This window comes from Coregonus lavaretus (assembly GCF_964263955.1).
Source record: "Coregonus lavaretus genome assembly, chromosome: 35".
Taxonomy (NCBI): Eukaryota; Metazoa; Chordata; class Actinopteri; order Salmoniformes; family Salmonidae; genus Coregonus; species Coregonus lavaretus.
Genome location: NC_140022.1, coordinates 9,001,784 through 9,024,291, shown reverse-complemented (window position 1 = coordinate 9,024,291; position 22,508 = coordinate 9,001,784). Strand labels below are relative to the sequence as shown.

Here is a 22,508-nt window from a genome sequence, read left to right as displayed (position 1 = left end):
GTAGCACAGAGGCAGACCCGGTATCTTACCACCTGGAAGTTGAGGACATCACCCCTAACACAGAGGCACACCTGGCTTCTTCCCATCAGGAGCTTGTGGACATCACCCCAAACACAGAGGCAGACCCGGGTTCTTCCCACCTAGAGATTGCGGTCATCAACCCTAACAAAGAGATACACCTGGCTTCTTTCCACCTGGAGGTTGTGAACGTCACCCCTAACACAGAGGCTGAGACGGTTTCTACCCACCTGAAGTTTGTGGACATCACCCCTAACACAGAGTCAGACCCTGTTTCTTCCCACCGTATGGTTGTTGACATCACCCATAACTCAGAGGCAGACCCAGCATCTTCCCACCTGGAGGTTGTGGACATCACCCCTAACACAGAGGCAGACCCGGCTTCTTCTCACCTGGAGGTTGTGGACATCACCCCTAACAAAGAGGCACACCTTGCTTCTTCCCACCTGGAGGTTGTGGACATCACCCCTAACAAAGAGGCACACCTGGCTTCTTCCCACAAGGAGCTTGTGGACATCACCCCTAACACAGAGGCTGAGACGGCTTCTACCCACCTGAAGTTTGTGGTCATCACCCCTAACACAGAGTTAGACCCGGCTTCTTCCTATCAGGAGGTTGTGGAAACCACCCCTAACACAGAGACAGACCCGGCTTCTTCCCACCTGGAGCTTGTGGACATCACCCCAAACACAGAGGCAGACCCGGCTTCTTCCCACCTAGAGATTGCGGACATCAATTCTAACAAAGAGGCACACCTGGCTTCTTCCCACCTGGAGGTTGTGAACATCACCCCTAACAAAGAGGCAGACCCGGCTTCTTCCCACCTGAAGGTTGTGGACATCAACCCTAACACAGAGGCAGATCCTGTTTCTTCCCACCTGGAGTTTGTGGACATCACCCCTAACACAGATGCAGACCCGGCTTCTTCCCACCTAGAGGTTGTGGACATCACCCCAAACACAGAGGCAGATCCTGCTTCTTCCCACTTGGAGCTTGTGGACCTCACCCCTAACACAGATGCATACCCTGCTTCTTCACTCTTGGAGGTTGTGGACGTCACACCTGAAGAAAAGCCTCTCATGGTGGCCGTCTACGCCACTCTGCCATCTGACATCCAAGCAGGTGAGTAAGACTTATAGAAAGCACTCTGACAGGTGCCGTTCATCATGATAACATGTAAAGTGTTGGTCCCATGTTTCATGAGCTGAAATAAAAGATCCCATTCAACTGGCCAGTGTTTAGAACCTACGGTTTGCATTTATTTACATTCTGTCCCGCTTTTGTCCCTTTCCAGAGGATGATGCTGTGGTCACCCTGGACGTCACCCCACACGTCACCAAGGACGTGACCCTGGATGTTCCATCCAGGGCGAGGAAAGGGGCAGTCCAGCGTTTTTTTTGCAGGCTTTGGAGGGCAGTGTGCTGCTGCGCTTGCCACAAGGAAGAGGAGGAACAATATTAACTATTCATTAGACCAGAAACAGGATTGAACCATATACCATTAAATTCTTTGCATTATAGTTGCCTTCAATTCTGATTTTCTTCTGTTTAATTCTTAATTAATTTCAGAACATTTCTCTAAACTTTGTGGAGTAGGTTGTATAAATAGGTGGGAAACATCCCAATCCCAATTTTAATGCTTTTAATAATTAACTTATTACATTTTTTTTAGATGTATTATTTGACAAAAAAGTGGAGGGCGCGACAAAAAAACTTTAATCATCATAGAAAACTCTTGCTCACTATTAAAAATGCATTGTTTTATTTAAGCAAGGTTAAAAGATTAACGTTTCGGCCTAGTCTATGACAATATGCAAGTTGTGTTTGCCCAGTTAAAGGGGGACCCAGACTCACCCTGGTTCTTGAGGGTTGCAGACACTGAATAATTATCATTTGAAATAAATGGCACTTTTCAAGTCTTGACTAAAAATCTTTAATGAATATGAATTTAAATACAATTGACTTGAGGATCAGAGCAGGCAGGCTGACTGGCTTGCCCTGAAGGCCCTCTGCCTCTACCTCTGTGTGGTTAATCTCAGCCAAGAGGTTGTATGGGTTGTCTGTCTCTCTCTGGGTGTGAATCACTATCACTATGACCTCTCGCTCCGCCTGCCCGTTGGCCTGATTAGAAGGCTTCCCCTCTCATTCCTTGTTCACAGGAGCAGGGGTGATGGCATCCGGGGTAACCTCCTCCTCTCCTGTATCTAACCCATCTTTCTGGCTGTGAGTTCGACTGAGGTCACTCGTTCTCTCTCCCAGGGTGTTGGATAGTTTCTCCTCCTCTGTGTCTTGTGTATTTTCTACATTGTAGAATAATAGTGAAGACATCAAAACTATTAAATAACACATATGGCATCATGTAGTAACCCAAAATGTGTTACACATATCAAAATATATTTCAGATTTGAGATTCTTCAAAGTAGCCACCCTTTGCCTTGATCACAGCTTTGTACATACAGAATAATACGAAATGTTCTGAGACCAGGTTGCGCTTTCACCTCCCCCGGTAAGAGGGGAATAAGGCAACCTCAGAGTTACATTCAAGGATACTTTATTGACACACACGGATGAAATGGACATGGAAAGGTAGTGGAATGATAGTGGTCCTGTAATGGACAGATAACAGGGGTAATGAATATGCACAATAACTGATAGCACAAGTAGAGCAACAACGCTATTAACAAAGGAAGGGCTGTATTAATGGCATAATGCTACCTGCGGAGTATTACACAACACAGTAAAACACAGAGAGGCAACTTACAATAGGCAATGGTAGTAAATATAAAGAACAACAAGTAAGAATGATATACATGTTACAAACTCACTTTGTGCACGTACACTATCCCACGGTATCTCTGTGCATTCAAATTGTCATCGATAAATGCAATTGTGTTCATTGTCTGTAGCTTATGCCTGCCCATACCATAACCCCACTGCCACCATGGAGCATTCACAACGTTGACATCAGCCAACAGCTCGCCCATACGCTGCTTTACAAGTGGTCTGAAGTCGTGAGGCCAGTTAGAAGTACTGCCAAATTCTCTAAAGCCGCCTTGGCTTATGGTTGAGAAATTAACATAAACATATCTGTTAACAGCTCTGGTGGACATTCCTGCAGTCCGTAAGCCAATTGCACGCTGCCTCAAAACTTGAAACATCTGTGCATTGTGTTGTGTGACAAAACTGCACATTTTAGAGTGGCATTTTATTATCCTCAGCACAAGGTGCACCTGTGTAATTATCATGCTGTTTAATCAGCTTCTTGATATGCCATATTTGTCAGGTGGATGGATTATCTTGGCAAAGGAGAAATGCTCTCTTACAGGGATGTAAACAAATTTGTGCACACAATTTGAGAAAAATAAGCTTTTTGTGCGAACAAAATATTTCACGCTTTTATTTCAGCTCATGAAACATGGGACCAACACTTTACATATTGCGTTAATATTTTTGTTCAGTGTAGTTATTAGGTTGGGAGAATGGGATCCTATCTGGGCTAGCTAAAGCCAACTTCATGGTTAGTAGTATGACAGAGAAAAAATAACAAGACAAATTTAAACATCACAAATCTGAGGGGGCAGGTGACCCTGTGCCCCCTTTGGGCATGACGTCTCTGCTATCAACCACATCATTCTGTCTCCGTGAATATTCAAAACAGACACATTCATTCAGGTCTGGTACAGTTCCTACCATATAGATCAGGGATGGACAATTCCTGTCCTTGGGGGCCGGAGTGGTGTCACACTTTTTCCGCACACTCTAGGAGCTCAGATGCAATAATTTAATAACCTAATAACCAAAGTTTCGACAGACAAGCTGTCTTCATCAGGGTATCCTGACGTTGGTTATTAAGTTATTCAATTATTGCATCTGAGCTCCTAGAGTGTGCGGCTCTCCTTTTCTTTTTCAAGTGTTCTACTCCGATAGCCAGCACCTCGCCTAAATAGGTGTGCGTTTCTTTCGCCTCCATATTAATCTGGTACTGGTCCTACCATATAGATCAGGCATGGACAATTCCAGTCCTTGGGGGTCGGAGTGGTGTCACACTTTTTCCCCATCCCTAGCAAACACAGCTGATTAAACTTATTGCATTCTAAACTGAAGCCCATGAGTAATTTATTATTAGAGTCAAATGTGTTAGCTGGGGCTGGGGAACAAGTGTAACACCAATCAGGTCCCGAGGACTGGAGTTGCCCATCCCTGATATAGATGCTCTGTTTGCACACATCGAGGGATGTGGTGACAGTGGAGACAAGGGAACACACATAAACAGCTTTGTCCTTTTAGAAGGTCGTCATAATCCTTACATAAATATGATGTGTATGCAAGAAATGCAGAGCCACTTCCAAAAACATATTGACAGAGTCTAGTATCTAGTAATCTAATCAATTAGTTTTCAACCCCTTTGTTATGGCAAGCCTAAATAATCTCAGGAGTAAAAATGTGCTTAACAAGTCACATAATCAGTTAGATGGACTCACTATGTGTGCAATAATAGTGATTTTCAAATGACTACATAATCTCTGTACCCCACACATACAATTATCTATAAGGTCCCTCAGTCCAGCAGTGAATTTGAAACATAGATTCAACCACAAAGACCAGGGAGGTTTTCCAATGCCTCGCAAAGTAGGGCACCTTTTGGTAGATGGGTACAATTAAAGCAGACATTGAATATTCCTTTGAGCATGGTGAAGGTATTAATTACGCTTTGGATGGTGTATTAATACACCCAGTCACTACAAAAATACAGGCGTCCTTCCTAACTCAGCTGCAGGAGAGGAAGGAAAACTATCAGGGATTTCACCATGAGGCCAATGGTGGCTTTAAAACAGTTAGAAAGTTTAATGGCTTTGATAGGAGAAAACTGAGGATGAATCATCAACATTGTAGTTACTCCACAATACTAACCTAATTGACAGAGTATGCACTCACTAACTGTATGTCGCTCTGGATAAGAGCGTCTGCTAAATGACTAAAATGTAAATGTAAAAGAAGGAAACCTTACATGCATTGTGTTTGCAATAAGGCACTAAAGTAAAACTGCAAATAATGTGGCAAAGAAATTAACTTTATGTCCTGAATACAAAGTGTAATGTTTGGGGCAAATCCAACACAACACATCACTGAGTACCACTCTTCATATTTCCAAGCATGGTGGTGGCTGCATCATGTTATGGGTATGCATGTCATTGGCAAGGACTAGAGACTTTTTTAGGATAAAAAGAAACAGAATAGAGCTAAGTACAGTCAGAATCCTAGAGGAAAACCTGGTTCAGTCTGCTTTCCAACAGACACTGGGAGACAAATTCCCTCTTCAGCAGGACAATAACCTAAAACACAAGGCCAAATATTCACTGGAGTTGCTTACCAAGATGACATTGAATGTTCCTGAGTGGCTTAGTTACAGTTTTGACTTAATTTGGCTTGAAAACTTATGGCAAAAAAAAAAAATGGCTGTCTATATAATGTATATTGCATATATTTTACAATCCAGTTGTGCAAAGCTCTTGGAGACTTACCCAGAAAGACACAGCTTTAATCGACTCAGGGGTGTGAATACTTATATAAATGAGATATTTCTGTATTTCATTTCCAATACATTTGCAAAAATTTCAAAAACGTGTTTTCACTTTGTCATTATGGGGTATTGTATGTAGCTGCGTGAGAGAAAATATTATAATTGAATCCATTTTGAATTCAGGCTGTAAGAAAACAACATGTGGAATAAGTTAAGGGGTATGAATACTTTCTGAATGTACTGTATATCTGCAAGAAAATGATAAATATGTGAATGTTTGAAAGGGGGTCATATAAACATTGCCATATTTATATTTTTACAGACAATATTAAGTGAATTCTGTCTGAAATAGTCATGCTATAATGGGCATAGTTTCTCAGACCAAATTTCCATTCTGGCTGAAACAAAGCAATCTGATCATGCTCCAGTCAAATATAGCTATAGGGAATGCCTATACATTGTCCAATCTCCTTCCACACATTGATTTCATTCTTCACATCTTTATTCAGAAACAAACAAACTTGAAATTAAGTGCTGTTTCAGTGTCTTGTTGCAGGTTGTGCAATGTTCAAAAGTGTGTGTGATATTAGCATTAACTTGTGTGTGTGGTGTCAAGTGTGGATGGTCCTATGTATGCAAATAGCCGAGATTGGATATTTCAGCACCATGGACAGCAGCGACATTGGGATAGCGAGATCTGTAATTCAGCAACACATGACACTGGATAGCGGCTGTCTCAGGTGAACTTGGCATTGGGAAAATCCCATCTAATAGGAAACGAGGCATAGGAGGCAAAAAGACTGAAGGAGAAGACTCCCACAGGAACTCTATGCTTAACTGTTCTGCCACATTCATTTCAAATGTTACATTTTTCGATTTGTAAATAAAAGGGAACACATCTGCAAATAATGTAAATTGACTTTTCTAACTACACTGTACAGCTTTAGTGTGTCTGTGTGTCATAGGTACAACTGCAAGCAATTCGCTTCTCAAATCCTTCTCAAATGTCTGTTTAATGTGAGAAACTAAATTAAAAACAACCGTTAGACTAATACAATGCGTACTGTCACAAATTATTACTATTCCCAACAAGACAACGAAGTGATGGTCTTTACCCACCATGGAGACTTATAAAGTCTACTTCCCCCCCACCAAAAGTTCCCACGCAGAGCGATGTTGTTTACTACATCATTATGCATATGCAGCGTGGTTCGTTCTGCGTTGTGTACTTTTAATTAGGACACTGCCACAACTGGAATTCTGATGGTTGGATAATTTTTATTCGACCTGCACACGAAGAGACAAAAAAATGATGTTAGCCCTTGGTGCAGCCACAGCTCTCGGGCACCTTGCTAGTTGAAGGTCAGGCAAAAGAGAACAGGTGCTGCATAAACACATTCAGTGCCTAACAACACACTATACAATACAAGTAAAATGATATTCAACATAATTCTGACAAAATAAATGACATACCTGTACACGAAGAGACAACACACAATAGGTTAGCCCTTGGTGCAGCCACAGCTCTCGGGCACCTGCGTGAGCACATAGAAACTCACTCAAACACTGACCCAAATACTCCCGAGTTACAATAGGTACCCAAATTAGCGAGCTTGGTGAAAGTTGTTAACATAAATCTTTATATTGTCCACATTGTAACAAAACCTATAGTTGCGTAACAGCACTTTGTGTAACTTTACCACAGTTTTATATTGACAAATTACGGCGCCAAGGACAACATACCTTGCTAGTTGAAGGACAGGCAAAAGAGAACAATAAGAGGGTACATAAATACAGATAACCCGCGATGGACCAAACCAAAATATACAAACCTTTTACAATTAGGTGTATTTACAATATAGATATATAAATTATTATTATTATTATTATTATTATTATTATTATAAAAATGTTTGTACACCAAAAAATTACATTAGCTATGCAGCTGTAATTAAATAAAAACCACATTGAATTAATATTATTATTATTATTATTATTAACTTATTAACATCCCCTCTTGACCTGGCCTAGTTGAACTGTCCTTGTGTGCAACTTGGTGCATAATCTAGGGGAACAACATCACACTACTACATTCACCCCTACTGTTTTACACTATATTATAAACACAAAACAAAACACATAACCTCGAAGGTAACAAAGCAAAGAAAGAAAAAAAAATATTCCACACCCACAGGGCGACAGAGTAATCCAGTGTAGTCCCTTAATTCTAGACCCACAAATGGTCGATCAGCTGGAAAGCTATCCCGTGAAGGATTAGGAAAAATAAGAGGTAGCTAATCCCTTATTCAACCCTATACAAAAAATGCCAAATACATTTTATGCTGATGAACTACACACAAAGTTACATGAATTGTCAAAAATATTAGACAAACCCACAAATCACTCTAAGACCCACTTAGATTACCACATACACACAACAAAGAAAAGGTAGGCAATATCCTACCATCACTGAGAAACCAAGAATTGTTTCATTTCCTGTGTAGACATAGTTTGGATTAGCCTATTCACTGGATTAATAAATCTACTGTTAAGGCTATGGTTCAACCCAGCACTCAGAGAAACAAACACGACAAAGGGAGTGGAAGAAATAAAAATTATTTTAATAAAAGTTCAAAGTGTCTTAGTCCAAAAATCAACTGAAGAAAAGGAACAGAGTGGGCTAGTCGGCTCCGGAGGAAGGAGAGGCTGAGGCAGGCAGGCAGACCGGCAGGCGGGAAGGCAGGCAGGCAGGTTGGGAGGTATGTCTGCACTGAAGACAAAACAAACGACAAGTTATGGAGAGTACAGAGCCAGGCTGAAGACAAAGACAAAATAATTCTACTGGTGAGCCAAGTTACCGCTCTGGTAAGAACAACGATCTGGCGCCGGTGGAGAGCCATGCCCAGGAATAAGTAGTGCAGGTTGATGAGAGAATAGGATGTAGCTGCGTAGGCAGGAATCACTGGAAACAACCCGCAGCTGCACAGGAGAGGCAGATCCTGAGCACGCCCCCTGATCCACTCCAGAGACACCCACATAAAGGGGACAAACACACATACAGATACAACAGAAAAAGAGGGGACAAAACAAGGAGGAAGGGAAACAGAAAAGGGAGAGACAAGCTGCCCACATAACATCTACCTAGTCTAGTCCGAACACCCTCACCCAAAAACCTAGCAGGAATGTCACGGACAGCACCAACCGTGCTCAAAGGTCTAACCTCAGGTTGGGGAGTACTACAGATCAGCATATCCGGAGCCAGCACACTTTCAATTTCCGACTCAACACTAGTAGTGTCAGACGACTGATCAGAATCCTGGTAGATTGTCACAGACCAGACTGACAAAGCATCTTCAACCAAGTTAACAACATCAGGCACAGCACCATCCCAGCTGAGTGGAGTTTCACTATCAGAATTCTTGTAGGCTTTGGGGATCTCAGCCCCGAAACCTGAAGGATCTGGAGAAGGTCTGTATGGAGGAGTGGGCCAAAATCCCTGCTGCAGTGTGTGCAAACCTGGTCAAGACCTACAGGAAACGTATGATCTCTGTAATTGCAAACAAAGGTTTCTGTACCAAATAATAAGTTCTGCTTTTCTGATGTATCAAATACTTATGTCATGCAATAAAATGCAAATTAATTACTTAAAAATCATACAATGTGATTTTCTGGATTTTTGTTTTACATTCCGTCTCTCACAGTTGAAGTGTATGTATGATAAAAATTACAGACCTCTACATGCTTTGTAAGTAGGAAAACCTGCAAAATCGGCAGTGTATCAAATACTTGTTCTCCCCACTGTATGTACTGGATATCATTTTTATTTTACATTTTTAGTCATTTAGCAGACGCTCTTATCCAGAGCGACTTACAGTTAGTGAGTGCATACATCATTTTTATTTTTCATACTGGCCCCCCGTGGGAATCGAACCCACAACCCTGGCGTTGCAAACGCCATGCTCTACCAACTGAGCAACATCCCTGCCGGCCATTCCCTCCCCTACCCTGGACAACGCTGGGCCAATTGTGCGGCGCCCCATGGGTCTCCCGGTCGCAGCCGGCTACGACAGAGCCTGGATTCGAACCAGAATCTCTAGTGGCACAGCTAGCACTGCGATGCAGTGCCTTAGACCACTGCGCCACTCAAAGGGTGCCAGCTTTGCAACCCATCTCTGCTCGCATGCATCGTCTCGGCTTTGTAAGAATATATTTGAGTGGATCGTTGTCGTTCCACACAGTAAACTTATGCCCTCGCAGCCAATGGCTGAATTTATCATGAATGGCCCATTTCATGGCTAGAAATTCCAGCCGGTGAGCAGGATACTTGGATTGTGCATGATTAAGAGATTTACTAGCAAAAGCTATCGGCCTGGCTATGTCCTTCCCATCTTGCACTTGTGATAGTACAGCTCCCAAAACACTAGTAGATGCATCCACGGAAAGTAGAAATGGCTGAGAAAACTCTGGATGAACCAGCAGTGCCTGGTCAACTAGTGCTGATTTCAAAGCTTCAAAAGCGAGTCGACATTCGGCAGTCCAGTCTGCAGCAGTGAGCCTGCGAGGGGGACCAGGCCTCTTCCTACCCTTGCCTCTCCTAGGCTTCTTCTGACCTGTAGTTAGCTGAAACAATGGCCTAGCAACCATGGAACAATTCTCAATGTAGTGCTAATAGTATACTACCATACCAAGGAAAGAACCTATTTTGATAGGAGACGGTGTGACACCATCAGCTTCACTCTCAGCTTCACTCTCAGTCACATTCAAAATGGTTTGAACTTTAGCAGGGTCAGTGGCTACACCCTCCTGAGAAATGATGTGGCCCAAAAACTTTACAGACCTCCTCAGAAACTTGCACTTAGACGGAGACAGTTTAAGGTTGTGCGCCTGCAACCGCTGAAAAACCATCTCAAGTCTCTGCAGACTCTCTTCCTCCGTCTTAGCAAAAACCATCAGATCATCAAAGTAACAAAGGAGACTTAGAACGTTTTGGTCACCAAAGATGGTCAGCATCATTCTCATAAAAGTAGCCGGGCTGTTGCAGAGGCCCTGAGGTAACCGATTGTACTCGTGCAGACCTAAAGGGGAGGAAAAGGCAGTGTATTTTTTGTCCTCTTCATGCAGTGGCACGTTGTAATACCCTGACGTCAAATCCATTGTGCTGAAGAAGGCATTACCTCCCAGCGCGGCCAGTACATCAGCCTGATGAGGCAGGGGATGAGCATCCTTTACTGTGCGGGCATTTAACCACCTGAAGTCAGTACATAGGCGCAAGTCCCCATTCTTTTTCCATACCAGCACCAATGGTGAGGCATACTCGCTGCTGGATTTTCTGACGATTTCCTTTTCCTCCATATCATCCAGTGTTTCCCTGAGTTTTTGGTAATGAGCTGGAGACAGCCTACGATAAGGTCATCGAAATGGGCGGTCATCAGTCAGCCGTATGCGAAGGCAGAACTCCTTTGCCTCGCCACAATCTAGGCTATGTCTAGAGAACACTGTGTCATACTTCCCAATTAAGTTGACAAGTTTATCTTTCCAGAACTGTGAAACTGGACACTCCTCAACAGACAGGCCTTGAAGTCCAAGATTCCTCAGTGTACTGTTGCCATTATCTACACTGCCACCAACTGAACTCTTAGCTGTCAGACTGCCATGTGATCTGTCACATTGAGCCTTTGCCACATTCTGATGAGCTGCTTGCTGCTTGACATCATTAAAATACTCCAATGCAATGCAAGGGTACACATCCGCCACTTTAGCATTTCGTCTCAGGGTAACTGCCGATGTTGTTGGATTCACAATCTTCACAGGGAGCCATCCATCCCCCCACAGAGGCGTAACTACTCTCCCCACTAGTATGTGTCGATTCACACAACGAGACGTGCTGGGCTCGACAACAACAGTACTGCCCACAGAGAGTTTTGTCTTTGGCGGTAGGCGGCCCCACACCAGATGCTCACTCATGGGTTGGAGCGTTACTGCTATCTTCAACTTAATGGTGCCCACTTTATCTGGGATGGAGTCTCCTCTCCATCTCTCCAGATTTGACATCACACTGGCTAGAGGAACCTGGTGTACCCGCCACCCGCCAGTAGCTGTCATTTGATTTGAACTGTCTAATCAGAGACTTCAACACATTAGTTCCCACAATGAGTTCATCAACCTGCCCATCAACAATAAGCACTGGGACTACATAACAGAAGCCATAAAGTTGAATTTTTAAGTCACACATGCCCACTGGGCTAGTTTGTTCCCACCACAACCCACCAGGATGATGTCTGAAGGAGCTAGAAAGTTCCCCTCTACCACTCCTGCCTCCCTCAACCGAGGTACAATATCTGCGCGCAGAGTAGTAGCCATGGACCCACTATCTAACATCCCCTTCAGCTCAACTTTATCCTGTACTAGCACAGTGGTGTAAAACAAACTGTCATTCTGATTGTGTTCTGAAAAATGACTGTGTTGTTCTTGGGTACTGACTCACAAAAGTAAGAATAAACAGATTGGATATCATCATCAGTGGAGGAAAAATAAGAATGCCCCACATTGCCCTCATTTAGCAGACGCTCTTATCCAGAGCGACTTACAGTTAGTGCATACGTTATTAAATTTTTTCATACCCCCCGTGGGAATCAAACCCACAACCCTGGCATTGCAAACACCATGCTCTACGAACTGAGCCGGCCATTCCCTCCACTACCCTAGGCGACGCTGGTCCAATTGTGCGCCGCCCCATGGGTCTCCCGGTCGCGGACGGCTACGGCAGAGCCTGGATTCGAACCAGGTTCTCTATCAAATCAAATCAAATTTTATTGGTCACATGCGCCGAATACAACAGGTGCAGACATTACAGTGAAATGCTTACTTACAGCCCTTAACCAACAGTGCATTTATTTTAAACAAAAAAGTAAGAATAAAACAACAACAAAAAAGTGTTGAGAAAAAAAGAGCAGAAGTAAAATAAAGTGACAGTAGGGAGGCTATATATACAGTAAAATAAAGTGACAGTAGGGAGGCTATATATACAGGGGGGTACCGTTGCATTGTCAATGTGCGGGGGCACCGGCTAGTTGAGGTAGTTGAGGTAATATGTACATGTGGGTAGAGTTAAAGTGACTATGCATAAATACTTAACAGAGTAGCAGCAGCGTAAAAAGGATGGGGTGGGGGGGCAGTGCAAATAGTCCGGGTAGCCATGATTAGCTGTTCAGGAGTCTTATGGCTTGGGGGTAGAAGCTGTTGAGAAGTCTTTTGGACCTAGACTTGGCACTCCGGTACCGCTTGCCGTGCGGTAGCAGAGAGAACAGTCTATGACTAGGGTGGCTGGAGTCTTTGACAATTTTGAGGGCCTTCCTCTGACACCGCCTGGTATAGAGGTCCTGGATGGCAGGGAGCTTTGCCCCAGTGATGTACTGGGCCGTACGCACTACCCTCTGTAGTGCCTTGCGGTCAGAGGCCAAGCAGTTGCCATACCAGGCGGTGATGCAACCAGTCAGGATGCTCTCGATGGTGCAGCTGTAGAATTTTTTCAGGATCTGAGGACCCATGCCAAATCTTTTTAGTCTCCTGAGGGGGAATAGGCTTTGTCGTGCCCTCTTCACGACTGTCTTGGTGTGTTTGGACCATGATAGTTCGTTGGTGATGTGGACACCAAGGAACTTGAAGCTCTCAACCTGTTCCACTACAGCCCCGTCGATGAGAATGGGGGCGTGCTCAGTCCTCTTTTTTTTCCTGTAGTCCACAATCATCTCCTTTGTCTTGGTCACGTTGAGGGAGAGGTTGTTGTCCTGGCACCACACGGCCAGATCTCTGACCTCCTCCCTATAGGCTGTCTCATCGTTGTCGGTGATCAGGCCTACCACTGTTGTGTCGTCGGCAAACTTAATGATGGTGTTGGAGTCGTGCCTAGCCATGCAGTCATGGGTGAACAGAGAGTACAGGAGGGGACTGAGCACGCACCCCTGAGGGGCCCCCGTGTTGAGGATCAGTGTGGCAGATGTGTTGTTACCTACCCTTACCACCTTGGGGCGGCCCGTCAGGAAGTCCAGGATCCAGTTGCAGAGGGAGGTGTTTAGTCCCATGATCTAGTGGCACAGCTAGCACTGCGATGTAGTGCCTTAGACCACTGCGCCACTCACAGACTGAGTATTGCTGACCAGAGCCTTCTCTAACAAAGTCAAAACTTTCTTTAATGTCCCACCCTCAGATACAGATGGTGCCAGGTCTGGTTCACGGCCACATTGAGAAAAAGATGACACATTAGGTCTTTTCACAGGACCCACTCCCTCCTGAGGGCAGTCAAAAACAGCAGCAACCTGCTGTGAAAGTTGTGTTCTACATGCTTTACGTTCCCTTAACAGTTCATCCAACCGATCCTGTACCTCACTGGCTGTCCAGTCACGAATGGGTTTGCTCTTGAACACTTGGGCCAACTCTTTATCAGGACAGTTGCGTACAAACATGACTGCCAACTCTGAGCACTGATTGGGTAAGGTCCTGCCCTCACTCACAAGGTACTGTTCGGCTGCCTCTGCAGCTTTGTTAAGCCTAATCCAGAAATATATTGGACCCTCATTAGCTTATGGTTTGATTGAATAGAAATCAGCTAATGGCATACCTGAGCAGACAGTATCCCCAAAGTGTTGCTTGAAAACACTGAACACCGCCTTAACATCTGTGACAACAAGGTTGTTACGCTTCCAGACTTTGGTCACATCCCGTGCCCTCCCCATGAGCCTAGACATCACCTCCCCAACATTCCCAGACCCAGTGTAACCCCTCTTCTCTAGGTAGACTTCCATTAACTCCTCCCACTCCAGGACAGAGTACTTATCTGAGCCATCACCCCTAAAAAGAGGTGGAGCACTAACATCTGACTTCACAACCAGATTCAGCTTGGACGCATCAATAAAGGTTGACCCACACTGCTCAGGCAGGGGAAACTGCTGGGGTTGGTGAGGGGGACGGGCAGGAGAAAGACTTGAAACCCCAGGCTGCAGTAAACTCGCTCTGATAGATTCTCCTATCTCTGAACCAATCTGCTTAATAAGGTCACTAAGCTGACTCGGAGGCATCCCATTATCACCGAGTACTGTGGATGATGGTACTTCAAAAGACAGAGGTGGGATACCCTGGTCAGGTGGAACAAACAGCCTACCCCTCCCAGTGCTTGCAAACTCAGGACTAGCAAACGCTCTACTCCCAGGAGCTGACTGTACAATTGGTGTAAATGGAAGGACACCCCTCCCTCTACCCACACTAAAATCCCCAGTATGGATTTGAGAATCTTCCATGGCTCAACAGAGCACTAAAATACAATGTAATTTAGTGCATTTAAATACCCCAAAAAATTAATGCAATAAACAAATTCATCCAAAACATACAAATAAGCACGAATACCTGTATCTAATGAATATGCTACATTCACTTTCACTGTTTACAGTATATATTCACTTACAGTAAGCCATCAACAAATTCACATGCGCAGGTCGTGCACCTCATCCACATGCACAGCTCCGGCGGTCGGCTTGAGCTGACCAGTCGGCAGGTCACGTAATTAGGACACTGCCACAACTGGAATTCTGATGGTTGGATAATTTTTATTCGACCTGCACACGAAGAGACAACACACAATATGTTAGCTCTTGGTGCAGCCACAGCTCTCGGGCACCTTGCTAGTTGAAGGTCAGGCAAAAGAGAACAGGTGCTGCATGCACACATTCCGTGCCTAACAACACACTATACAATACAAGTAAAATGATATACAACATAATTCTGACAAAATAAATGACATACCTGTACACGAAGAGACAACACACAATAGCTTAGCCCTTGGTGCAGCCACAGCTCTCGGGCACCTGCGTGAGCACATAGAAACTCACTGTCTAATCAGAGACTTCAACACATTAGTTCCCACAATGAGTTCATCAACCTGCCCATCAACAATAAGCACTGGGACTACATAACAGAAGCCATAAAGTTGCATTTTTAAGTCACACATGCCCACTGGGCTAGTTTGTTCCCACCACAATCCACCAGGATAATGTCTGAAGGAGCTAGAAAGTTCCCCTCTACCACTCCTGCCTCCCTCAACCGAGGTACAATATCTGCGCGCAGAGTAGTAGCCATGGACCCACTATCTAACATCCCCTTCAGCTCAACTTTATCCTGTACTAGCACAGTGGTGTAAAACAAACTGTCTTTCTGATTAATTCTCATTGTGTTCTGAAAAATGACTGTGTTGTTCTTGGGTACTGACTCACAAAAGTAAGAATAAACAGATTGGATATCATCATCAGTGGAGGAAAAATAAGAATGCCCCACATTGCCCTCCTCAGAACGGAGGCTTTCTAGTTTTCCTGAGACCTGCCAGTCTGTCCACATCCAGGGTTCTGTCGCTGCCCAGCCTCACTACAGTCAAAGCTCATGTGGCCCGGAGAAAAGCACTTGACGCACAGCTGGTGCATCTGACAGTGAGCTTTGGTCCAGTGATTAGTGCTTCCACAGTCAGCGCACTCATGCTGACGTTTGTGGAACTGTTTACGGGGCCCTCTACATTTAACATGTTTAAGTCATTTAGCAGACGCTCTTATCCAGAGCGACTTACAGTTAGTGCATACATAACTTTTTTTTTTCATACCCCCCGTGGGAATCGAACCCACAACCCTGGCGTTGCAAACACCATGCTCTACGAACTGAGCCGGCCATTCCCTCCACTACCCTAGGCGACGCTGGTCCAATTGTGCGCCGCCCCATGGGTCTCCCGGTCGCGGCCGGCTACGACAGAGCCTGGATTCAAACCAGGATCTCCAGTCCCCCAGGACTGTGTTGTGTTACCTGCTTGACAATAGTATTGATGTCCCCCAGGAGAGCAGCAGCAGGTTGCACTTGTTCCCCATCTCCTCAGCACACAGATCAACCTTGACATTGACCTTGACATAAATAACGTATGTGGAACGTTACTACAACATACCAGCAACGACACGACAGGAAGAGCGCCGTGCGTGACACATGTAACAGCAGCTGGAGGAGTGGCCAAACCTCAAGCTAAACACAACAGAAATAACCAGGCACCACCACATAATGCTAAGGCTGACACACACACGTTCCCTTTTATAAACCGGGTGACTCGAGCCCTGAATGCTGATTGGCTGAAAGCTGTGGTATATCTGACCGTATAACATGGGTCACGTTGAGGGAGGAGGTCAGAGACCTGGCCGTGTTGTGCCAGGATAACAACCTCTCCCTCAACGTGACCAAGACAAAGGAGATGATTGTGGACTACAGGAAAAAAAAGAGGACTGAGCACGCCCCCATTCTCATCGACGGGGCTGTAGTGGAACAGGTTGAGAGCTTCAAGTTCCTTGGTGTCCACATCACCAACGAACTATCATGGTCCAAACACACCAAGACAGTCGTGAAGAGGGCACGACAAAGCCTATTCCCCCTCAGGAGATTGAAAAGATTTGGCATGGGTCCTCAGATCCTCAAAAAATTATACAGCTGCACCATCGAGAGCATCCTGACTGGTTGCATCACCGCCTGGTATGGCAACTGCTTGGCCTCCGACCGCAAGGCACTACAGAGGGTAGTGTGTACGGCCCAGTACATCACTGGGGCCAAGTTTCCTGCCATCCAGGACCTCTATACCAGGCGGTGTCAGAGGAAGGCCCTCAAAATTGTCAAAGACTCCAGCCACCCTAGTCATAGACTGTTCTCTCTGCTACCGCACGGCAAGCGGTACCGGAGTGCCAAGTCTAGGTCCAAAAGACTTCTCAACAGCTTCTACCCCCAAGCCTTAAGACTCCTGAACAGCTAATCATGGCTACCCGGACTATTTGCACTGCCCCCCCACCCCATCCTTTTACGCTGCTGCTACTCTGTTAATTATTTATGCATAGTCACTTTAACTCTACCCACATGTACATATTACTTCAACTACCTCAACTAGCCGGTGCCCCCGCACATTGACTCTGCACCGGTACCCCCCTGTATATATAGCCTCCCTACTGTTATTTTATTTTACTTCTGCTCTTTTTTTCTCAACACTTTTTTTGTTGTTGTTTTATTTTTACTTTTTTGTTTAAAATAAATGCACTGTTGGTTAAGGGCTGTAAGTAAGCATTTCACTGTAATGTCTGCACCTGTTGTATTACGGCGCATGTGGCCAATCAAATTTGATTTGATTTGATTTGAAATTTATTTTGACTGTTCGAATTACGTTGGTAACCAGTTTATAATAGCAATAAGGCACCTCTGGGGTTTGTGGTATAGGGCCAATATACCACGGCTAAGGGCTGTATTGTCGAGGCACTCTGCGTTGCATCGTGCTTAAGAACAGCCCCTAGACGTGGTATATTGGCCATATACCACACCCCCTCGGGCCTTATTGCTTAAATATAGATGTACTGTACAGCACTAAGACAGCCATGACATTATTTGGAGAGACCACAAAGACTTATAGAGAAGCTATATAATTGATAGACTAAATCCAATAGACTGAGTCAAATACCTTTATACCTGGTTACAATGAAATGTAGTTCACTATGAAATGACCTGTGACTAGGGTTGCAAAATTACAGTTACTTTCCCCAAATTCCCAGAAATCCCTGTTGGAAGATTCCAGAAATCAGAACGGAATAAGCAGAAAATCTGGAATCCGAAAAAAAGAAGGAAAAAAAGAAACCCTACTGGTGACCTTTGACCTAGCTGGATGACCTTTACTTGGGTGTCAAACCTGGGGGGAAGGCCAAAGTGCAGGATCCAGTTGAGTCTGGCACCAAGTAGGACCACAACATCAGACTGGAGCAGAGCTCTGCAGTCCCCACCAAGACCATAGAACCAGGAGGATAGGAAGAGGAGGAGGAGGAGGAAGAGAGGAGGAGGAGGATAGGAAGAGAGGAGGAGGAGGATAGGAAGAGAGGAGGAGGAGAGCAGGGACAAAACAAAATGTAATGAAAAGAGGCTAGTTATAGGAGTAGTGTAGTTGTTTGATTGACACCAGTTTACATTGACATGACCTGGCCAGGAGAGACTAGTTATAGATAGGGATTTCAGGAGTTTCGTGGTCCGTTCAAATGGTCAGGGAAATTCTTGGTCCTACTTATACAGTCAATGGTCTGTACATGAATATGATGCCAGCTGAGAGAAGGAGAGGCTGACCTGGAGCGGGCAGCAGCAACACAGCTGGGGTGATCGTCAGGCAGCACCCCTTTACCCATGGGGGTGGGCAGGAAGGGCAGGTCACACCCCTCCACCAGCTCCTTCAGAGCCCCCTCTGCTCTTCAATGGGCTGCACCTGCAGAGGGACACAGACAGAGGGCACTGCCACACGGATTTCAACAGACTGGTCTTCACAACTGGGATGCATTCAGCTGAGCAAAACGTTGTGCAACGTTCAGATAGAAATATAGCATGTAGAACGAACGTGCCTCTCGGACAGGTAGAATGAGAAATCATGTCAACAACATTTGTCGACTGAACGTGGCCCAGTTTTCAACTGAACCGTGGTACAGTGCTATATGTGTTACAGTGCGTCTCAGCTGGCTATTGATCTCTCTTGGACAGACGCACGTAACATAACTGGAAGTAGCGTCTGTCAACAGAATGGGATGTGACAACTTTGTTCCGGTACGCTGATTTTTCACCACTAATCATTTGGACAAATCCCGATTTCGCAGGTGCTCGTATCTTTTCAATTTCAGAACGGGAGGGGACATTTGGCCCATAAACTTGCCGGAAACTTGCAGAGAGTTTCCGTTTAGGGGGGTGGAGAGTTCGCAAGTGGCGTTAGTATCTTTCTCTTAACATCTCCCCAGACCTTATCCAAGTATCTGACGCAATTATGCAAGATTTTAGTTCTGTTTCCCCCAGATTATCTGGCTATTAAAAAAGCAATGCCTACCTTTGCCAATGATGAGTAAAGTCCGTTTGGCTCCTTTCAGGACCGCCAGTGCTTCTGTGATCGCCATATGGTCAGCCATACTCACAGGAGGAGGTGGACTACAGGGCACCTCTCTGACAAAGGAAATAATAAATAATAGGTCAAACATTAAACATGTTACCTAGCAACTTTATTGCATATGTAAATAAACCATGAAGGTCTATCGAGGCTTATTGCTATTCTCTGATGAGAATATTTTGATATAGTGCTATATTTTCTAAGTAATTTAATTTCTGGTTCACTTCAGACGTTAAAAGGTATAACAAGATAAAATAAAAATGACTACGGTGATGTGAATTCAGAGGTATACATATTCAACAGTAACACATTAGTATACATTTTAAATGGATGAAAGACAGTGATGGCCACTAACCTGGCTCTGCTCCTGTCCAATTTAGCATTGACCATGTCCCCAGATATGTCTACGTATACAGCACCTGGACGTCCATACATGCTAGTGCGTGCTGCCTTAGACATACCAAACACCCTTCCATTCAGATCAATTAAGGCTGTGCTGTGCTCTTATGAAGCAGTTAAGGTACCTTGCTAAGCTGGAAAATTAGAGGTCAGAAAAAAGACAATTGCAGGTGATACCAAATGATATGAAGAGGACTACACAGAGGGAGTCAGAGTAGACTGTACACCTCCTCTACCACTGAGGAGATCATATCCAGACTGCTAGACCTAGCAGAGAACTTACTGTACAATCTGCATGCCTCCACCTGACAGAGAAAGAGGACCACAAATAACAAATGATTTCCTCTTTCAGCAATTAAACTGCTAGGGCCAGTTTCCCAGACAGAGATTCTCTATTGAGTTTGCTTTTTAGGCCATGACTAGGCTTAATCTGTGTCCTGGGAAACAACCCCCTAATGTTCAAAAGTCATAAATATCATGGTTCAATCGGTACCTGTGGAAACTCTTGAAACGCCCCAGTGGTCTCTTGGTTTTGATCGGAGGAGCCTCCAATAACAATCACAGGCCTACAGAGAGAGAGGTATCACACAATGACATCAACTGACAATCTGAGATAGTTTGGAGTCCTCAGATCATTTTTTGCAGTGTGCGGATAGCATCCCTTCTTTTGAAAGGACCACTGAACATGAGTAGTAGGGTCTTCTGTTTGTGGAGTTCTAGCATACCAGCAGTTCATGTTAGCGTTGGCCATTCCACCAAGTGCATGGATGAGTCCCGGTCCAGACACAACCAGACACGCACCTGGACTGGAGAGGAACAGACAGACAGAGGGACAGACAGGAAGACAGGCAGACAGACACACAAAGGGTCAGACAGACAGGCAGACATAATTAGCAATGCAAAAAAGCTATGAAACTGACCCTCACACACTACACGCTCCTGTAGTCTATGTACGGGTAGTTAATATCACATGATTTGGGGAGAGCTGGTTTAGTAATAAAAAGGTGGCTTATGGCTTGTTCATTGCGCATTCCCACATACTTGATTCCTGAGGCTTGAGCTGCCTTAGCTACTTCAATGACTGGAACACCAACTATTCCAAACATATATTCTACATTCTGTAGAGAGTTACATGTAGATACAGTATATTTACCTTTTTTTAAACATTTTTAGTCATTTAGCAGACGCTCTTATCCAGAGCGATTTACAGTTAGTGAGTGCATACATTTTCATACTGAATTGTATATAAATTGGTACAATGTAGTTTAGATTTTCTTTGCATTGACACACACATTGGCATGCATCAACAAGGGTGTTAACATATACTATTCCACATAAACATCTAAATGTTTTTCTACAACAATATTAATAGTTAGCTATACCAGTGCAATGACCTATGGCACACTTTCACAACTCATAGTGTTACATTCTCACTGCCAAGGACATGATCAGCGACTAATATATTATTAGCAACACGGTTACACAGTATAACACTGTTTTATATATATTGCACACACTTCACCTGAGCTTTTAGTGCCTCTGCAATGAGCTGAGCCCCAGTCACATCTTTCATTATTATTGTCGAGAAATCTGTTCAAAGTGCAAACGCGGTTAGCAATGATTTCTTGGACTTGTTGTTCAGTAGCTTATAAATCGTGTTTAGATCTCTTGCAAATCATTAGTTTTGTCTGCTTTCCAGCATGCATTACATGAGTAGCTTTTTCTTCTTCAGTGGGGTTTATAGGCAGTTGGCATCCAACATTATGGTGCATTACTGCCCCCTATTGTACAGAAGTGTGGACATGAGCCGTGCAATAGCAGTCATGAATATTTAATAAACTAGTAGCATTTTTCTTTTTTTATTGCAAGAAATACATAATAAGCCCTCATTATGTGTTTATAACTGCACTTTACTTAACACTTAACTCAGTTAAGTCATTATGAGTGTATGACAGTATGAAAAAAAAAATGTATGCACTCACTAACTGTAAGTCGCTCTGGATAAGAGCTTCTGCTAAATGACTAAAATGTAAAATGTAAATGACTTGAGTGTATGCATTATAGATATAGGCTTCATAGAAAGTGTTACAAATGTTCTCCTGTCATCTTATAGGAGATCCATTCATGGATTTAGTTATGGCTTGAGAATGTGACTGGTCTACGGAGTTCTCCTTTATGTCTGTCTTTATATGTGACAACAACTTTTCTGTATTATGTGTATTTCCACAATCAATAATCATAAACGGTACTTCACTATGAATACTTTTGACTATGTGGTTTGAAGTACTTTACTGTTATCTTGCACATACATGAAGACTACTATAGACAGAAATCAATGCAGTAATGTTTTATTAAATAAAGGCTCTGATTAAAATATCATATTAATAAAATCAGGCATTTGGCTAATTCTTCTTCCCAGAAGCTCCTGTGAATGGTTTGGAGATGGCTCTGGAGAGAGCGTGTAACACCCTGACTATGAGTGGGCGTTTACGGGACTGGGACTCCTGGGGAGCAGGGGCCGGTGTGGTTGTCAGATCCTCCTTGGGTGAGGAAGTGGATGGAACCTCTGGAACCTCACACTCAGCATCTGTCATGAGAACATTTCATAATC

At 44.2% G+C, this 22,508-nt stretch overlaps 1 protein-coding gene across 1 annotated transcript; it reads right to left on the bottom strand.

Moving 5' to 3' along the window:
* Positions 1-8,331: 8,331 nt before the first annotated feature.
* LOC311109554 (2-hydroxyacyl-CoA lyase 1-like) lies at positions 8,332-21,470 on the bottom strand (the record flags this gene model as incomplete). Its single annotated transcript, XM_084152474.1, has 9 exons — positions 8,332-8,353; positions 18,236-18,352; positions 18,700-18,794; positions 19,886-19,948; positions 20,125-20,202; positions 20,391-20,463; positions 20,623-20,687; positions 20,917-21,015; positions 21,420-21,470. The coding sequence occupies 9 exons, from the start codon at positions 21,468-21,470 to the stop codon at positions 8,332-8,334; spliced, it is 663 nt and encodes a 220-aa protein (XP_084008600.1).
* Between the last annotated feature and the right edge of the window lie 1,038 nt (positions 21,471-22,508).